We start from the raw sequence: 20,825 nt of genomic DNA, 5'->3' as shown, positions 1-20,825 counted from the left end.
AGATGAAGGGGGTCGATGTCATACAGAATCCAGTCGCCCATGAATCTGTAATATCTGGACCTAACTCAGTTTTCTTTTCTTTCTCTATTTTTATTTTTAAAAAACACCAACCGCAGATGCCGGGATTCAGAAAACAAGGTCGAGAATTTGTGGGTCCCAGTTTCCAGCTGATTTTGGTTGGTAGTGGGGAGAGGGGCCTAGCTGTGACTGTGGGGTCTTCCCTCCCAGCTCCAGGGCTTACGTGATATGACGTGGTCCATGTACTGAGGTAAATACGGGGCCCAAGCATCGATGGCTTCCTTCCGTCCCGCCTGCTCGATCCTCCTCAGCTCTGCAAGCAACAGGGCCTGGGCGGCTTCTCTCACCTGAGGAGACCAGAGATGTGCGTGTGAGATAAGGGAAGCAGACCAGCCGGTGACGTGCCACCGAAGGAGAAAATCCACAGTGAAGTAAACCAAGAAAAATAAAAAGGTCACTTTATTTACCTGAGGGGGAAAAAAAAACCTGGTATCCTAATTATAAATATAAGACTCAAAGTGGAATAAACATGGGTGTTAGCAATCATCAAAGGCCTTTCTATCTTTTTGTTCCTTCGTTTTCAGTGGGAATTGAACCCAGAAACTCACACTTGCAAGGCAAGTGCTCTAGTGCTCAACCACACCCGCCCCCCCCATCTCACCGAATCATTACTACTGATAGGGTTAAGTTAGGGCCAGAAAAATAATACAGAGGCGAAGGTGCATATGGCGGACCTAGCTTCAATTCCTGGCACCAGAGGGTTCCCTGAGCCCAGGAACAGTCCCCTGTAATGCCAGGTACAGCCAAAAATTATGTGTCTGCTCCTGGGACTGGCACACATCATAAGATTAAGAACAACTGGTGCTGATGTAGACGCAGGGAGAAAGGAACTCTCATTTATTGGTGGTGGGAATGCCGACTGGTCCAGTCTTTTTAGAAAATAACATGGACATTCTTCAAACAACTAGAATTGACCTTCCATATGACCCAGCAATACCACTTCTGGGGAATATACCCCAGGGACCCAAAAACACATTTCAGAAAAGCTATCTGCACTTCTGTGTTCATTGCAGTACTATTCACAATAGCCAGAATCTGGAAACAACTCGAGAGCCCAAGAACAGACTTTTTTTTCTTTCGATAAAGAAATCAGGATACATCTACACAATGGAATACTATGCAGCCACCAGGAAATTTGCGTATAAATGGATGGATACAGAGAGTATCATGCTGAGTGAAATGAGTCATAAGGAGCGAGACAGACTTAAAATGATTACAGTCATTTAAGGGATATTTTTAAAAGTATGAAGCGAATACCCAAGGACAGCAGAAACTAGGGCCAGGAGAACTGGCCCACTGTTGGAAGCTTACCGTAAGTGGGGGATCAGGGGGAGAGTGGGGGCTCTGTGCAGTGGGCAGCTAGGACAGAGAAGGGACCACTATGACAATGATAGTCGTAAACAATCACTCTGGACAAGCACTGAGTGCTCACAGTAGGTAAGTGGACATACATGATCACCTTTCAGTAACTGTATGGCAAACCATAATGCCCAAAAGGGGAGAGAAAGACAGACAGACAGACAGAGACAGACACAGAGAGAGAGAGAGAGAGAGAGAAAAGAGAGAGGAAGAACTGTCCCTGCCATTGAGGCAGGCTTGAGGTGGGGGAGGGGGCCATTGGCAAGAGGGAAACTGGGACATAGGTGGCAGGAGATGTCCACTGGTGAAGGGATGGGTATCAGAACATTGTACGACTGAAACTCAGTCATAAACAACTCTGTAACTGTGCATCTCACAGTGATTCAATTAAGAAAAAACCAGACTGATATAAAACATTTAATTTACTTTGGGTTACAACTGATTTTCATAGCTTTTGAAGTATTTTTGAATTTTTATTCAGAATTTCCAATTTTTTTTTCCTTTTTGGGTCACACCCAGTGATGCACAGGAGTTACTCCTGGCTCATGCACTCAGAAATTACTCCTAGCGGTATTCAGGGGACCATATGGGATGCTGCGAATCGAACCAGGGTCAGCCGTTTGCAAAGCAAACGCCCTACCCACTGTTCTTTCGCTCCAGCCCCAAATTTAGCGCAGCAGGTAGGGTGTTCGCCTTGCATATGGCTGACCCAGGTTCAATTCCTCCGCCCCTCCCAGAGAGCCCAGCAAGTTACCAAGACTATCTCGCCCACACAGCAGAGCCTGGCAAGCTATCTGTGGCATACTCGATATGTCAAAAACAGTAATAAGTCTCACATGGACGTTACTGGTACCTGCTCTAGCAAATCGATGAGCAACGGGATGACAGTGACAATGACAATGACAGTGACACATAAATGTGGTTAATAAACATTACTGTCTGAACTTTCAGTATTATTCTAACTTTGGCTTGAAAAAAATTAACTATTTAAATTTTGTTTTATTTATATTTACTTTATATTTATAAAGGAAGACCTCAAAGAGAGAAGAGCACTAGTGTTGGCCGATGCGGGAGAAGCTGGGAAAAGTATTCGCAATGTCTGCCTGTCCTCCGCCACCTAGAAGACCAAGATGACTGCCCTCCGACGTCCTGAGGGATCTATCACATCTTCCAGAAGGGCAATGGAAAAGGTTATCCACGACTTCTAATTGGATCTCTTCGATAGCCAAATTCCACAGAATGGATATGTCGTTCCCAGAGTTCTCCCTTCCAAAATCTGACACGCTATTTCGTTGGTAAAGACGCATACAGCACCCGGTCTAGACAAAGTCAGAACTGGACACGTGAAGAATCTGCCACCAGTACTCATCAATACACTGGCTCAGCTCTACACACGCTACCGGTCTGAATGCAAGGTTCCATCCCAATGGAAAGCCAGTAGGACCATCCTGTTGTACAAGAAGGGAGAGATCCACGACATCAGCAACTATTGCCCAATTTGCCTGTTGTCCGTCATCTACAAGTTATTCACTCATGTCATCCTGAATAGGATTGGCAGAACACTAGATGAAGGACAACCATGCAAGCAAGCCAGGTTCCAAAAACGATTCAGCATGATCGACCATATCCACATGGTGACCAAGCTCACTGAGGTTTCACAAGAGTTCAAGATGGTGCTCTGTCAACATGACGAACGACCTGGCACCTGAGCTGCGTAGGAGGAGGAGAGTGGCGTGGGACGCCTTCAAGAGAGTCGAAGAAGTTGTTAAAAAGACAAAGAACCTCCAGCTTCAGGCACATCTTTTCAACGCCACCATTCTTCCTGCAGTAACAATAATCTCAGAGACCTGGGCTCTATGAAAACAGGACAAGAACGCTATTCGGTTCTCCCAAAGAGGAATCGAAAGAGCTATGGTTGGAGTATCACGTTTCACTCAAGTGAGAGAAGGAATCTGGAGTTCCGACCTCCACTGACGAGAATCAGGGGCGCTGTCTCAGTTGCCAAGGTGTCAAAAATCAGATGGGTCGGACATGTAATTCAATTAGGAGACAACCGCTGGTCTAAGCTGTTACCGACTGGATTCAATGGGATGGCAAAAGAATGCGTGGCCACCCACTTACGAGATGGTCAGACTTCTTCATCAAGATTCTGAACGAACAGTTCAAGACTCTTAGTGTTCCTGGAGCGAGCAGACGCCATTGGGCTACACTAGCACGCTACAGGGATGAATGGAGACGTTACTGGCACACACTTGAGCAAGTCGATGAGCAACGGGATGACAAATGAGACAAGTGAACTAAATCATAGTGAGATACATAGTTACAAGGTTGTTCGTGATTGGATTTTAGTCATTTCATGTCCCAACAGCCATCCCTTCACCATGCACGTTTACTGCCACCAAATGTCCCCAGTTTCCCTTCCACCGCACCCGCATCCTCTATGGCAGGTACTTTTCTTCTCTTACCCTTACCTAGTGAATTTCTTTTTTTTTTTTTTTTTTAGTTTTTTTTTTTTAAATTTATTTATTTTTAATTAGAGAATCACCGTGAGGGTACAGTTACAGATTTATACACTTTTGTGCTTATACTTCCCTCATACAAAGTTTGGAACCCATCCCTTCACCAGTGCCCATTCTCCACCACCCGTAAACCCAGTGTCCCTCCCACCCTCCCCAATCCCATCTCCCCCCCACCCCACCCTGCCACTGTGGCAAGGCATTCCCTTCTGTTTTCTCTCTCTAATTAGCTGTTGTGGCCTAGTGAATTTCTTGATCACTGTATCACAGTCATCCCATTGCTCATCGATTTGCTCGGGCGGGCACAAGTAATGTCTTTAAGTGAGACTTGTTGTTACTGTTTTTGGCATATCGAATACACCACGGGGAGCTTGCCAGGCTCTGCCGTGTGGGTGAGATACTCTCGGTAGCTTGCCGGGCTCTCCGAGAGGGACAGAGGAATCAAACCCGGTTGGCCGTGTGCAAGGCAAACGCCCTACCTGCTGTGCTATTGCTCCAGCCCTAACATACTTTTATATTATAAAATTTATAGCAATGTTTCTAAATAGACACAAGTCACATTTATCTAAGATATGCCTGAACAATGTTTTCAACAAAAATGCAAATATGTTCCTCAGTGAGAGCAGAAGGAAACTTTATCAAAATTACATTTGAGTTTTTCTATGTGACACAAGACTTTCAATGTATAGTTTTAGTTTAGTTTTGTTTTATTTTGATAAAAATGCTGTAGGGTAGGGCAAGAAAGACAGCAGAGTTCCAATCCCAATTTGGTCCCCACGTGGCATATGGTATCCTGAGCTCTGCCGGGAGAGATTCCTCCACACAGTCAGACGGAAGCCCTCAATACCCACGGCAGTGGCCCCCAAACCAAGAAAAATAAAAATGTCAAAACCTACGGTCAAAATACTCAGCTGTCCAGTGATCTCCCAAATCAGTTATTAACCATTTGTAATTGAAAAAAATTAACTCGGCAGCATCAGTGTTTGAATAAGAACAATTACAGTTGGCTTTTAGTGAGTTCAAATATTATTCAATGCAAAATCAAGAAAATGCTAATATGCCACAGGATAACTTGAAGCTGACAGGAGAGAAACCAAGAACAGGTCAAATACGCTACTTCGGTTTCGTAAATTATAGATCTTCAATGATATAAACTGCCCTAGCTAAATAAATCAAATGCCTTAAGTGGAAAATCTCTGCAAAACATATCCAGTCCCTGGTAATATTATATTCCAAGCAATATCTAATACAGCCTAAGTCCATTAACACAATAGAATAGCCACCATTTATTGAACTCCTAGCCTGTGTCACACTCTAGACTTACTGCTTTACTTGCATTATCTTATTCGAACCTGACAGCGATCCCATGAGGAAAGTATTATTATGCCTACTTTACAAATGAGCCTAGAGTCATTAAGTTAATAATTAGCAAAACTGATAACTGAGGCAGCCCTTTCTAATTTCAAGGTTCTTCTCCTGTTTCAGCAGCACAGTACAGTCTACGGGGCCACGGCTACTCTCTTGGAATTTAATATGATTATGCCTAAGTGAGCAACTGGGGAGGGGGGCGGGAGGTGGGAGCTGTATGTCCAAGTGTAGACAGTCTTGCTGAAACAGGTTACGATGGCGCTGGAGCGATAGCACAGCGGGGAGGGCGTTTGCCTCGCACGCGGCCAACCCGGTTCAATTCCCAGCATCCCATATGGTCCCCTGTGCACCGCCAGGAGTTAATTCCTGAGTGCAGAGCCAAAAGTAACCCCTGTGCATCGCTGGGTGTGACCCAACACCCACCCCCTGCCAAAAAAAAAAAAAAACAGGTTATGAAGGGCTCGAGGCACTGGGGGCTAGTGCTGCAGGTAGGATGCAAGCCTCGCAGGTGACAGGCCCCAATTTGATCCCAAGCATCACATATCTTGTGGGTGATGCAGCCCAGTGGCCCGAGCACCTGCGGCTGGTCCCTGGTACGCCCAGCTTCTCACTCCTTAGGCTTTTGCATGGAACTTCCTGTCCAGTCGGCTGGGATTTACAGGGAGGGGCCCCAGGCCTCCTATGCACAATTTGGGAGCCCCCCCACCAAAAGGAAACAGGAAATCACTTCAAAGAACATAGAAAACTTTTCTATTAAGGACTTACAAACTTTTCAAAAAGTAAGTGCATAAGCGAGTAAACCTTTACTGCCTAGCACATATGAACTGAAAATAAAGACATGATAATCATAACTGAAAAACAATAATCATGACTGGAAAAAAATAAAAGATGGAAATCACAAAACGAGCAGGTGAGAGCCTATAGTCAACAGGGCTGTAGGGAGGTGAAGAAGTCACTTGCCTTGCATGCGGCCGACCCCGTTTTGATTCTGGGCACCACCTATGATCCCCCGAGCGCCTTGAGGGGAAAGCCCAGAGCACAGAGCCACGAGTCATCCCTGAGCACCACCACAGGAGTCCCCACCCCCCCCCAAAGATACATTAAATAAACATTAACCATTCTGTTGCGGTTTCACACTCCTCCAAGGCCCCTTGAAGACTCTGCCGCCCACCCAGAGCGCCCGCTTTACCTCCAGGCACCGGTCCTGCCATCTCCGCGCCAGCATCTCCAGAAGCGGGGGTCGGAATCTGTCCAGCCCCAACAGGTCGGGCAGCATGACGCAGTGCATGGCGGCCAGCTGGCTCCAGCCTGTCCAAACGGAAGAGTTTACAGGCCGTTAGATACGGCAGCAACCCGGACGCAGCCCCGTTTCCTCAGGCAGGTCTCCCCGAAACAAATCAAAACGCCACAGCTGCTGAGTTCCTTTATAGAGGAGCTCAGGGTGCCGGGAGCTGTGTTTCTGGCACAAGAAATCACGCCCCATGGAGCCCGTCTCTAACTCACCTACCTTCAGGCAAGAACACAAAACCAGAAAACCGCCCAAACGTAAGGCCACGAAGTCTCAAGACTTCAAAATGACAATAAATTTCCAATGAAGGGTGATGTGGATTCTACCCGGAAAACACATTTCCAAACTGTCCCACTGACACATAACACGTAGAAGGGGGTGGGACAGGATACAAACAGACACGGACAGACACGGACCCGAGTGACAGCTTCCAACCACTTGTGTTTCAGTGGACAGTCACTCGCCACCAGAGACAGGTGCCTGTCACCTACGGCCTGATGATCACACAGGGTGACACAAGCGTCCTTCCCACTCCCTCACAGGGCCTTTAATTAAGGGACCATTGATCACATTTCTTCCACGATAAATCAGATACTTAACCAAAATAACCCAAATAAGTAAATCAAAACCAATTTCAAGGAAAAAAAAATGAATTCAGATATTCTCCGAAATAAAAATCTGACCACCCAAAAGGTACAAGATCTTAACCACTGCCAACTCTAATCCATGGGAACAGAGCTTATTTCTCGTGGCATTCAATTCTACTCTACGCTATGGAACTTGATCTATGAACGAAAGCAATAGCATAAACAACTGCGGTATTTCCAAGTATTGGCATTCGACAGTCTCAAATAATCACTTCAACCTATTTTATAGGAGTCTGATAATACATGTATAATAAAGGTCTCATTCCTCCCAAATCATGCATGAACCACAATTAATCCACAATAATTACCAAGAGCTACTGAGGATAACAACAATAATGTATGCAAAATTTGTCTACTCTCATATTTACAAGGTGACTTATCCGTGATGATAGAATTTTAGCAAATCATCACGTGGGAATAATCCAAATGTATTCCTCTAAACGAGAAGTAAAACCCTGACCATTAAACTCAAAATTATTACTGCCACTATTAAAAAAAAAAAGGGTAAGTGACAGGCAAGTCACCTAGAGATTCATCCCTCAGGGAGGAAGTTCTGAATATATAATCAGAGACTATAATATATATACACACTTATATTTATTAAGCTAATTAACAATCAAGATAATCCATTGTAATAAATAACTACAATGTAAAATACATACATATGCACCTGTACACATAATCACCTAGTGATTCCTTTTAGTGTTTTGTTTTGATGTCATAGCAAAGCACTTCTGAGTTAAACTTTTTCTGCAATGTTTCTCTCCAAGGCCCCGTCTAATGATTTATTCCTGAGTTAGCAAGCTGCCATCTTTCACAATAGCTGGCCCAACAGGACCCTACGGACCTGGGCTAACCTCCGGTCTCCACATGCCTGTAGGTCTATGAAACGGAGCCTAACCGAAGGCTCCTCCTCCTTCCTGCCCCCCCTTCCCTGCCAACGGCATGGAACCGAAACCACAAACTCAGCACGTACAGGTGCTGGGCCGTGTGTCCCCCCCTTTTAGGACCAGAAATACTGTATTTTTAGGGAAGAAAAAAAAAGCCCGTATTATTCTGGGTTACATTTGAGTTTTCGCTTTTGTTTTCAGTGTCCTCCCTGCTCCAGGAAGCTGGAGAGTAGCTAACTCCAAGCTCATGGGAACCCTGGAGCTTCCCAACAGGGGTCATCCCAGTTGGCCGGGAGGAACCAGAGTCGTGGGCTTCACTCATGGCTTCAGAGCTCCAGAAAATACTTTCCATGAGTGCGGCTCCTCAGAAATAACTAAGGACTCCCTCACATTCCCAAAACAGAAAGGGCAGTATTTTGCCTGGGCCAGAAACAGAAACAAGGAAGGTATAGAAGTGGATGCCTATCAGTCGGTGGTGGTTGGTGCTAAGTCTCCATCAGAAGACTTTTCAAATGAGAATCGAGACCAAGAGACCCCTTTGAGCCCCTAGAAGCAAGACACACAGTATGTACTGAGACCAGAGTGTGTCTATCACCACATAATGACACATGCAAAATGAAGTCATTAGTTCTAAAGCCAGAGACATCACAGGGCAAACAGCATGAGAACCAATCACCCTTTAAATACCCACTTCACATCAAAGGCTAGCAGCTTGGCACTTCTCTCCTGCATTCTGGGTGACCGGAGCCATGAATTGAACCAGCCAAGAGGAACGTGACTCCATTATAACTGGCCATGGGCACGGATATTAGCAAACGACATTATAATACTAGAATGTTCCGTTTCTACACATAACAGAGCAGATGAGTGTGTAAAACAGAGTCAAAGGAACATGTCATATTAGAATCAAGCACGGGTCGAGGCAAGCCGTTAGGAAGTAGAGAGAGAAAATACCTTCATTTACTAAGAAACAGGGATGTAAAGCAGGAGTAGGAGCGGGGTCGGGGCCAGAGGGACCAGCGTCAGACCGCGCAGAAACGACAGGAGCGGCAACTTGCAGAGGAAAAGAGAAGAAATAAAGAGGAGAGAACTGAGGTACAGCAGTTTCTGAAAAAAAGCTCAGTATTAGTGAAGAATGAAAAACAGAGTTGGCAAAGCATAATAAATGTAGAACTGAAAAATGATGTTTTAATCAAAAGGCGTGATCGTTGAAGATTACAGCAACAAAATGATAGATTTTATCAAATTGCTATCACCAAGTAGTTCATATTCCGCTGGGAACCAAGATCTGTGTCACTCATAGGTGAACGGTGTGGCCACTAATATGAACCAAAGTTCTAAAAAACTAAGTCTACAATTGAAAAAAATAACATAGTCAAAATTAACAAAGCTTTAATATAATTATAAATGCATCCCATGATGAAAACTTTACGTGGCCTTCATCTTATCAGTTGCACCCATAACCTAATTCCTAATAGTATGTGAAAATTACCATTTAACATGTCAAGTAAACATCCACCAAGATCATCTCAAGGAACACATTCGTTTTATAAAAATTCAGTGAAATCATATAAGCTTGTAAGAACTATGTATACTAAATTCTCTTAACTATAGTTAGAAAAGTATAGTAATGCCACAAATGCCTTATATTCTAAAAAAACAATGACAGTGACTATTATTATAATCCTTATATAATAGATGCAACCCAACCCCCCGAATAAGTTATGTTAGCAGAAAATGTTTCAGTTTAAATTATCATATGAAAAGGCAAAAGGACCGTATGGCGCAGACATTCTACAACTGGAGGTCAACGTTAAGATTTAGAGGTCACAATTTGACACTTCCTTCCTATGGAGAAATTACCATATGTCATGCACAAGCATCTTCAAATTAATCCCTCTCCTTTCTTCTGTCATTGAACAGCAATAGGTTTGGGCTCCTGAACAGATTAAGCATTGTCCTCTGAATGATATGTTTGCTTTTCATGCAGTGAAGTTCTTTTGTAACTACAGGACAGCTGCATGAAAACAACTTTTCATAATTTCCACACGAATGCATCATAATGTCAATCAGGCACGTGTGGGGTAAACAGAAGAACTAAAAGAAGTATATTAATACATGCACAAAAAAAAATCCGACTCTATACAATCTCAAAAGAACATCTTGTACACCCTGAAAGTTTCATCTGAGAAATAATAAAACTTTTTATTATAAGACCTGCATTTTGGTTAATGTCTTTTAAAATTATAACTATTTTCTGTTAAGCTTGTGAAATGAGTGACTTACCTATATATTTCATAAGATCTAAAAATTATGATGTTGTAATTATGCAAAGAATTTCCAAATATATATGTGCATAACCCATTGAATTGCTTTACCTTTTTCTTTTTATCAACCTTAATTATAAAGTTATTATGGATTAAACAAAAAGTGAATAATTCTTGGTTGCAGGGAGTAAATTTTTAGGTTTTAGTTTCCATCCACCAAGACTGTTGATAAGGTTCCTCTAGAGGTTTCCAACAGTTGAGATTTTTCTTTAATTTCCACTTTTAAAATCAAAGAAATTTAGGAATTAAAAAAAAGTTTAGGAGTGAGTCATTATTGCCCTTGCTACATCAAAGGAGCTGGGATGAACTGTATTTTCTCTAAGATGCAAATCAAAAGGTAGCTAGAAATGCTACAAACAAAACTGCTGGAATAAGTATATCTTACTAGAGTAACATTCAATATAAGTAACTTTATTCAACTAATAAATAATTTCTGAGTTTTATATATTTGGAGTTTTTGCATATATGAAGTCATTTATAATTTAAAATAATAAATCCTGTGCATTAAAAATAAATAAACATACTAGAATAGAAATCAAAGAAAAAGATTATGCTTTAAAATTGTCTGCTCTACCAACAAAATATACTTTCCTCAGACTGCCTAATCCCTAATATTGCTCTATCTAAGGCTTTCATAAGTAATTGAGAATACTGAAATTAAACTTTATGAGACTTTTTTAATTGTCAAGAGATAGAAAAAAAATCAATAGAAATTAGAAGAAAAAAAGCAGCCATTCCAAAATAAAAAGCTAAATATTTAGATGATAAATAAATCTAAAAAAATCATGAGGGGCACTTTCTCAGTAAAAAATCCAAGATTTACTACTTGAAACAGAAGCAAGCATTTGCTTTTTGATAAAACAGAAAAGCTCCTGTGTCGACCATCAATAAGGATTAGTGAAACCCAGAGCAAAAGAATCTCAAGATTGCAAACCTTCCAAATGGTGGCAAGACGGACCCAATTTTTATTCTTTTACCTGGGGAAGATCTTTGCATAATATTGCCAAATTCCATCAACCGCTTAGTCTCATATGAAAAAATAAATGAAGTTAAAGGAATGTGTGCAATGACATACAAAACATATGAGTAATTCACCTTTATTTGGCATATGCTTAAGTATTCCGATGACAATACTTAGTTTCTTTCATTTAGAATCTGTTTCTAAACTCCATTTCCTCCTGCCTATCATCATGTCATTGAAAATTTGCATATTCATGTAAAAACATGTGTGCATAATATGTATATACAGTATGTACACACATATAACACAGAACATATTTGGGGCATGATTTTTCCCTATATTGGTGTAAACCTCATGAACACACAGAGCCCTTTCATTACAATTTGCAGAAAATTAAAAGAGAAGGAAGTCTAGAAACTACAAAAACCAAATGTAATGCTTAGAGTAGTTTCATTCAAAGCTTCACCCAAAAAAGTAACAATAATAATTAAATTATTTAATGATGAATCTATTCAAAGTTTAACCCCCAAAAGTAATAATAATAACTCAATTATTTAATGATGAATCTGTTTCTCTAAAGGATTATGTAATTATTATAAAACAACAAGGATGGGAGTAGTAAAAGGAGAAAAAGGTGAGAAGAACAGCAATCAAATTTAGAAAAATTTTGTAATTTAATTAAAAGGCATCTTGACAGAGTCTCCGGGTATAGAGAGCTCAGTGCAACACCAGCATTTCCTACACCTCCTAAATAGGATCACCCTTGGTGTAGTCGTACGGGAGGTGTAGGCATATAAATGGTCTAACCATTTTTTTAAATCAACAACAAGCATTAGGATAAACTGATCAAATGTTTTAAGGGGATAGGAGGATATCCTTAAAACACTGTACATTGAAAGTATGAATGGACAAAATTATTAGAGAATAAACTCCAGACAAAGGGAAGGATAAAAAATAAACCTGAATAAATTAAGAACCAAGATAACATTCTAAGACACAGACACACAGCAAAGCAAAATAAAACAGTGTTGATGTTGAACAAACTCAACAGCAATAGTTTAGCCACCAGATCACCACTGGATGCTTAGCCACCAGATCACCACTGGATGACATCAGAATTGGAATAAGTTTAGATATTATGATAATTTTCACCTTACTCAAGTCAAAAAATAAATAATCAAAGTCATCTCTATAAAGATCTCCCATATTAATTCCATTCTAAATAAATAAACTAAGACCAAAAAACCACAGGGAGAGAGTTCACTGCAGTGAAAGAGCTTTAATACACAAATACTCGCTAGATGTGTGAAAATTATTAACGTGCTCTACTTGGTTTAATAAACACTTAATCCATATCCACTCAATACTATGTACTGAGTATGGTGTAAACACTTTTTAAAACCAATTGCATTTAAGGGTTAAAAGCTAATTTAATCTGAGGGTCATGACTTCGTGTGCAAAATTTAACATATTTTCAGACCTATCCCCTGAGGTCTGCACTCCAAGTTTTTCCTACAAACCCTGAACAGAACTTGTAAGAAATTGCAGGTTAATTTATATAAATTATCCCTGAGACAATTTAGCAGCAACTATTTCTTCTAAATTTAGACAACCTAAATTAAATCTATTTCTGAAAAATAATTATAAATGATGCGACATAAACGTCAGTCTTCAAGGGGAATATTTTTCCCCCACGCTTTCTATTACTAAAGACACAACTCCAGCAAGTAAGAGTCAAAAATCAAGAAAAACACTGGAAACACAGAGCACAGACTCATGTTGTGAGATGACTGGGAAGATCCAGAGAAGCACAGTGGGGGCGGAGACGTAGCTGAGTGTCCGGGGATACACTCTGTAAGCATGAAGGCCCGAGCTTGCTCCCTAAAGACAAACAGTATGTGAGAACGTAGCAAAGCCTGGATCCCCGGGCAGACCTGGCACTGTATGATCATGAGGAACAATGTGGGCGCTCCACATCTCCAATCCCTTTATCAAGAGTGAGATTTTATAAGCTCCATCATCAAATATGCAATAAGGACTACTTCTACCAAAGAGCACCTGGCCATCGGTAATGTTGATCACTGGCAAGTATAAGATTAAGAAGTTCACCGATTATAAATTCACCGATATAAGATTATCAAGTTCACTAATTGATCTCAGAATTATCAGATAAAGGTGGTGAAGCAGCTGTAACCTATATTAAATAGGTTATTCAACCCCAGCCTACAGATTAAAAAAAACAGAGTCGAGAAATATATATACCTATGTATTTTTTTATACTAACCATTTAAATTTCTTTACATTTAAATTGATGGGGTCAAAGTGACAGCAGAGAGGACAGGGTCTCACACACAGCCAATGTGGGATTAATCCCGTGCACCCTGTATGGTCCCCATACACACCAGGAGTCATCCCTGAGCACGGGGCCAGGAGTAACCCCTGAGCAGAGCTGAGTGTGGCCCCAAAGCAAAACAAAAAATTAAATAAAATTAGACTGAGTATATTAAATGCAAGTGGTCACAATGATCTGTGAGGTTTGTAACATAAGTTAATTTAAAATGCATGGGACAAAAGCATAAAAGCTAGGAATCAGAAAATTCAATTATAACAAGGTTTTTATATCAAAAGTATAGATAGTGTACAGTAAGTTAAAGAAGTCCATTAGAAACTCTAAACTATGGGGGGAAATTAGCTTCTACATTAAAAAAGGAGATTAAAGTATAATCACAAAAGTATTCTGGGACAGAGCTATGGTCCTGTGGGCAGGGTGTTTGCCTGCACGGGGCCAACCAGGCTATCCCCAGCATCCTATGTGGCCCCAGAGTGCCCAACAGAGTGACACCTGAGCATAACTGGGTGTGACAACAAAAAAAATTCTACTAACATAACAGGAAAAGGGAAATAAGACACAAGCAACAAAATGGAACAAAAAGAAAAGACAGCACGGTGACCGACCAAACCTCACTATACCAACAATCATAGTAAAATACAAATGGTTAGAAAGATAACATTTTCTACCAAAATTTTTTCTAAATATAAAGACCAAAGAGGTGAAAAATTTTTAAAAATGGGAAAAGAGATGGACCTAATCTGATGTATATCTAACTATATTATCATAATCCAAGTGGGATTAAAAGCAAAGAATATCCAGATGCGCGTGGCAGCTTTTGCGGCCACCTGACCTCTCATGATATTCATAATAAGCAATAGAAAATAAATTATCTGGCATCTGTCTGTGGCAGGCAGGCTTGAATAATGGTGGGAAAATTCAAAATAATGGTGGTGGGAAGGTGTAATGGTGGTGGTGTTGAAATATCGAAAGCAATCAATTAATGTGAAAAACCAGATGAAAATAAAATTTTAAAATTAAATTGGAAAAATGAACAAACAAATAAAAGCAAAGAATATTAGAAGTAAAGAGGTAATTTTATGATAATATGACTGAAATAATCAAGAAATAACATTCTGAAGATGTCTGTACACCAAGAGTGCTTCAAAAAACACCGAACAAGAACTAGAGAGACAGAAAAACAGCTGGGCACGTGCTTTGCATATGGGAGCCCTAGGGTTAATGCCTGGTATTGCATGGTCCTGACACACTGCAGGGAGGAGCCCTGAGGACAGAGGAAGGAAAGAGAAAGGGAGGGAGGGAGGGAGGGAAGGAAGGAAGGAAGGAAGGAAGGAAGGAAGGAAGGAAGGAAGGAAGGAAGGAAGGAAGGAAGGGAGGGAGGGAGGGAGGGAGGGAGGGAGGGAGGGAGGGAGGGAGGGAGGGAGGGAGGGAGGAAGGGAGGAAAGTAGGAAGGGAGGGATGGAGAGAAGGAGGAAGGAAGGAAGGAAAGAAGGAAGGAAGGAAGGAAGGAAGGAAGGAAGGAAGGAAGGAAGGAAGGAAGGAAGGAAGGAAGGAAGGAAGGAAGGAAGGGAGGGAGGGAGGGAGGGAGGGAGGGGAAGGGAGGGAGGAAGAGAGGAAAGTAGGAAGGGAGGGATGGAGGGAAGGAGGAAGGAAGGAAGGAAGGAAGGAAGGAAGGAAGGAAGGAAGGAAGGAAGGAAGGAAGGAAGGAAGGAAGGAAGGAAGGAAGGAAGGGAGGGAGGGAGAGAGGGAGGGAGGGAGGGAGGGAGGGAGGGAGGGAGGGAGGGAGGGAGGAATGTAGGTTGGTTAGTTGGTTAAAATAAATATCAAACTAAAAATGCGTATTACTGCCTGTCAGGGTGAAAGCTGGGGGCTGGGGAGGCTGGGAGGGAACTGGGAACACAGGTGGTAGGACTGGTGTCAGAACATTATATGTCTAAACCTCAACTATCAGTGAAACTTGTAAATCATGGTTCTTCAGTAAAAATGCTTTAATTAAATTAAAATGTATTTTAAGAATTTTTAGGTATATTAAATCAAAATAACTTAAGAAAAGCAGAATTTACTACAATACAAAAAAAATACAAACTTTTAAAGCATAGCAGGTTCATAAAAGTAACAGTCATTTGTCCTGGTAAAATTGTATCTATACACTAGGAGGCCCTGTTACTTAACTTGTGACTTCTGTGACCAATCAATATACTGGCACCACATATGGTCCCCTGAGCACGACCAGGAGCAATCCTCGGGCCGAGAGCTGATATTAGTCCTGGGCATCGCTAGGTATGACCCCAAATAAAACAGTCTCTTTAGCGGGTAGGGTTTTAAACCACCCATATTTAGAGAGAATACAGCGACTTTTGTCCTTTTTAACAATCTAAGACAAACAAATGCTCTATTCATACACTAGCTTTGCCTCCTGAGTTGCTAGAGCTGAAAGTTCCCGTCAGTGAGACTCCACTCTACCCAGTTCCTGCTTCTGGACATTTACCCAAGGAACAGAAAAGCACAAACAACGGAGATGGAGGCATACCACAACCATCACAGCATTATTTACAAATGCCGAGAGATGGAAACAACGGAAGTGCAACTGACAGAAGACGGGATAAAGAAAATCTGAGATTACACACACACACACACACACACACACACACACACACACACACACAGTGGAACACTACTCAGTACAGAAGGAAAAAAAAAAAAGTTAAGTCCTGCCACTGGCAGCAACAGATAATACCAGATATGGCATTATGCTAGTGAAATATATATGGAGAAAAGCACCACCATATGATTTCACACACAGGTTCATTTTTTTAAAACGACAACAAATAAATGAGCTAAATGTATTTAAAATAAACATTTAGACCATAAGAAAAAATAAGCGGTTATCAGAAGGGAAGTGAAAAGCACAGGCAAAAGTCAGCAGCAACGTGACGGATGGAATTTGACTTTTAGATGAACATAATACCTTATATAGAGATGCTGCTATACAAACATGCACACCTGAAATTTATAAACTATTATAAACCAATGTCGCTTCAATTAAAAAAGCTTTTTCAAAGAAAATATTTCCTTAAAGTTGTGGGATTTGGCAGAGAAAAGCATTTCCCAAAAAGAATATATGTAGGCGTATTCCAACAGTCCTGCTTTACATTTCAAGCTTTATGTTAGTATACTCTAAAAGGGAAGAATCGAAATACTCATTAGTGCTTAACAAAATAATAACATCACAAATCTAAAACATGTATTTCTAAGTTGAGGTGTAACGATCTACAATACTATTATTAGTGACTTAACATTAATACTGGTACATATTTATATTATTAATATTAATTAATAAAACTAGTATCATTACCTATATATTACTGTTATGAGGCCTACCATATTACCACACCTCCCCTGCCAACAAGCGCCAGAATCCACCCTCGCTGTCAACACCGGCTTGGGTATTGTTTCCCCTCCAAGGTCACGCTGTTAAAAAAGGTCTAATTTACCTTGTTTAATCTGTCCTTGCACCACGTTACTGGAAGTTGACGGGGAACCCTTTCCCTTGGATAGGTCTGGGGTGCTTGGTCTAGGTGGCCTTAAAAGAAAGGGGAGGAAAATGCACGTATATAAACATTCATATTTCCAAGTTTCTAGAGCCACTTAAAACAGTGAACTTTCTAGCTTTTAATGAAATGCAAAAACCAACACAGAGAACCTGATCATTTCAATATTCCAAAAAAGATTTTGTTTCGCACCTACTTTCAATTTCAAACAGCCAGTTAAAAGTTTACATCTAGGGGGCTGGAGCATTAGCACAATGGGGAGGGCGTCTGCCTTGCACGAGGCGGACTCGGGTTCGATTCCCAGCATCGCATATGGTCCCCCGAGCACCGCCAGGAGTGATTCCTGAGTGTAGAGCCAGGAGTGACCCCTGTGCATCGCTGGGTGTGACCCCCTCCAAAAAAAAAGATGTTTACTGGTGTGATCCCCATCACTGCATTGTCGCAGGGAGTGGCCCTCAAACATAAAATCAGGAATAATAGGAGTAGCCCCAGAGCACTGCCGGGTATGGCCCAAAGTCCAAAAGGAAAAGAAAAAAAAAAAGTTTACATCTAGGATGCCTTGCTTCAGAGCATCTTTAAGAAACATGTATGCATGTATGACCCCTTTAATGTGCAATCACTGACAGAGGAATGTTTTCAATGTTCCCTCTAGTTTTCAGATATCAACCAGCCACCCCATGCCACTGACCCACGTGATTCTGCAGAATACGGAACAGAGTTGACGAGTATGCAGCCCCCAGATCTGAAACCTCAGTAAAGCACTAAGGATTGTTTTGTGGTGTTTAGGTCTGGGGGCATCTAGCAGTGCTCAGAGCTTGCTCCTGGCTCTGTGCTCAGGGATCACTCTAAGCAGAACGAGGAGGACATCCATAGTGCCGGGAATCAAACCCAGGCTGCCATTGCAGAGCAAGTGCCTGACCCACTGACCCATCTGTCCAGCGCCAAGACCCCTGGACTTGAGAGGCAGACGGCCTGCATTTGGCTTCCAGCTCCAACACTTACTGGTTGTTGTCCCTGGACAAGTAACATCACCTCTCCCTATCTCAGGACTTTTTTTTTTTTGCTTTATTGGGTCACACCCAGCAATGCACAGGGGTTACTCCTGGCTCTGCACTCAGGAATTACTCCTGGTGGTGCTCAGGGGACCATATGGGATGCTGGGAATCGAACCAGGGTCGGCCGCGTGCAAGGTAAACGCCCTACCCACTGTGCTATCACTCCAGCCCCTCCGGGCATTTCTGAAATGAAATAATAGCACTGTAGCATTGTCATCCTGTTGTTCATCAATTTGCTCAAGCAGGCACCAGTAACGTCTCCATTGTGAGACTTGTTGTTTCTGTTTTTGGCTGTGCGGGCAGGAAACTCTTGGTAGCTTGCCAGGCTCTCCGAAAGGGACGGAGGAATCAAACCTGGGTCAACTGCGTACAAGGTAAATGCCTACCTTCTGTGCTATCACTCCAGTCCCAAAATGAAATAAAGAGAAAATAAAAATAGAGAAAATATAAGTATCTCATTGAGAAGAATCAATGAGATAACATCTGGAAGAGCCAGAGACAAGGTAAGAGCTAGATATTTGTTAATTAAAAAAAAAAATCTTAAAATAGTGAACTCTCAACTCTGCATAATAAAGACAGTTTCAAAAGTTGTCCTCATTCAGTTCTAGAAAAAAGAAGACAAATTCAGGTTACGTATTCCAGAAATCTATCAGTGCTACTCTTCTGCACTTAAAAAAAAATTCTTTTCTCTTTTCCCAGTGAAAAATTCTGGCTATACTTCTCACCAAATACTGAAGCCAATCACTGAACATTTATCATTCATTATGTAAATCACAATGAATGGAATAATAGCAAAGATGTGAACAGATCTAAAATTAAGATAATATTTACAAAAGACCTAATCTATAACTCATCTATTAAAGCTGAACTGTGACCTAGGGCACTCATTCTAAATTATTTTTTAATAGCCACTCAAATGATCTTTATCACGACCTCTGCATAGTTCTAGGGGCCAGACTGATAGTACAGCAGATAAGGCGCTTTTCCTTGCAGGGAGCCAACCCAGCTCCAATCCCCAGCACCCCAAATGGTCCCCTGAGCAGGAGTATTTCCTGAGTGCAGAGCCAGGCGTGACCCCTAAGCATGGCCTCATGCAGCCCACAAAAATAAACAACAACAAAAAAAGCAAAACAAAATTAAAAAACAGAATAATAAAAAAAACCCCATAGTTCTCATGCTTCAAAACATGCTGACTGTGTCTTAAGATGTGCAGGGGAACTAGGTAACACCAAAATTTTGACTGCAGAGCTGAAGGGAAAAATAAAGTCACGCGCCATGACAAAAACAAACAGGATCGTTTCTTAAAGCCCAAGCGTAAGACCAAAGCGTCCTGTCACACCTGGTGGGGCCCTTCTTCATGTGGTCGCCAATGAAAGTGGCGTTGGTCATGCTCATCAAGGTGTTGGCCAGAGAGATGATGGACAGGAGGTGCTGGGTGGTGACGGCGCGGGACACCCCGTACGTGCCCTTCCCGACGCCCTCCGAGGACAGCCTGAGGGCCGCCTGGTTGTGGCCCGGGAGCATCAGCGACATGTGGCCCCCTCGGGACAGGAGCCCGAAGGACACGGTGCAGTGGGGCTTCAGCATGCCCAGGCGCTCGAGACACACGTCGTCCAGCACGGCGTTGAGGCCCCAGGCGTGCAGGCAGGACATGAAGAGCTTGGCGGTGTCCATGGTCAGGTTGTACTCCAGCAGGGTCAGTGGCTTCGACTTGCTGGCCCGGTACTCGGGGTCGCTCTCCTCCCGCCTCTGCCGCTGCAGCTCCTCGTCCTCGTCCTCGTCGTCCAGCAGGTGCTCCTTGATGTTCTCCTTGATGGTCTCCTTCACCTGCTGGAAGAGCACGGCGGCCGCGCGCTTGCCCGTGAGGAAGGAGCCCCCCTTGTCGGCACCGCCCGGCGCCTTCTGCAGGGTCTCGGGGGAGATGAGCGCCGTGTTGGGCCGCGAGGCCTCCTCGGTCAGCAGCTGAATGATCAGGGCTTCCACGTCGAAGAACAGCACGTGGATGTCCGGGTCCGTCAGGTTGGTCTTGATTGCTTGGACCATCAGGGAGTTGTGGGAATATTTAGGTAAGTTGCCCTGCAACGGATATGTTCAAAAGACGGTCACAACGGAGAGTGAAATATGGCTGTATGCAATCGTTAGCAAACAAGAAGTCGTCAAAGACATTCAGATGCTTATTACACTATCTTTGGGGGGATTTCCACCATCAAAAGGGAAACACCAACTTTGCCGCTCAGCAGCATATAAAAGGAACTTAATCAATTAGAACGATGTTCTTTGGCCAGAACAATGGGAAGCTGGCACATTAATATGTTTAAAACAAGACAGAAGAGGTCTTAGTACTCATAGAGCAGATTAAAAGGTATCTCAGTCATTGATATGCAAATTCCACTTCTGAGAAGGAGCCACTGGTTTCACCTGATAAAACAACTCAT

The 20,825-nt window shown here is 42.3% G+C and overlaps 1 protein-coding gene across 1 annotated transcript in view; it reads right to left on the bottom strand.

Annotated features, from left to right (window-relative positions):
- The window catches only part of WDR7 (WD repeat domain 7), a 344,916-nt gene that overhangs the window by 232,601 nt on the left and 91,490 nt on the right, over window positions 1-20,825 (bottom strand). Inside the window, exons 15-19 of the mRNA XM_055125361.1 lie at window positions 19,730-20,466; window positions 17,279-17,367; window positions 9,101-9,199; window positions 6,511-6,629; window positions 242-365 (exon numbers count right to left, since the gene is read on the bottom strand). Coding sequence (XP_054981336.1) covers window positions 242-365; window positions 6,511-6,629; window positions 9,101-9,199; window positions 17,279-17,367; window positions 19,730-20,466 — 1,168 coding nt within the window. The remainder of the gene's footprint in view (window positions 1-241; window positions 366-6,510; window positions 6,630-9,100; window positions 9,200-17,278; window positions 17,368-19,729; window positions 20,467-20,825) is intronic.

The sequence above is a fragment of the Sorex araneus genome, chromosome 2 (genome assembly GCF_027595985.1).
Source record: "Sorex araneus isolate mSorAra2 chromosome 2, mSorAra2.pri, whole genome shotgun sequence".
NCBI classification, from domain to species: Eukaryota; Metazoa; Chordata; class Mammalia; order Eulipotyphla; family Soricidae; genus Sorex; species Sorex araneus.
The sequence above is the reverse complement of the archived record's forward strand: the minus strand, read 5'-3'. Positions and strand labels throughout refer to the sequence as shown.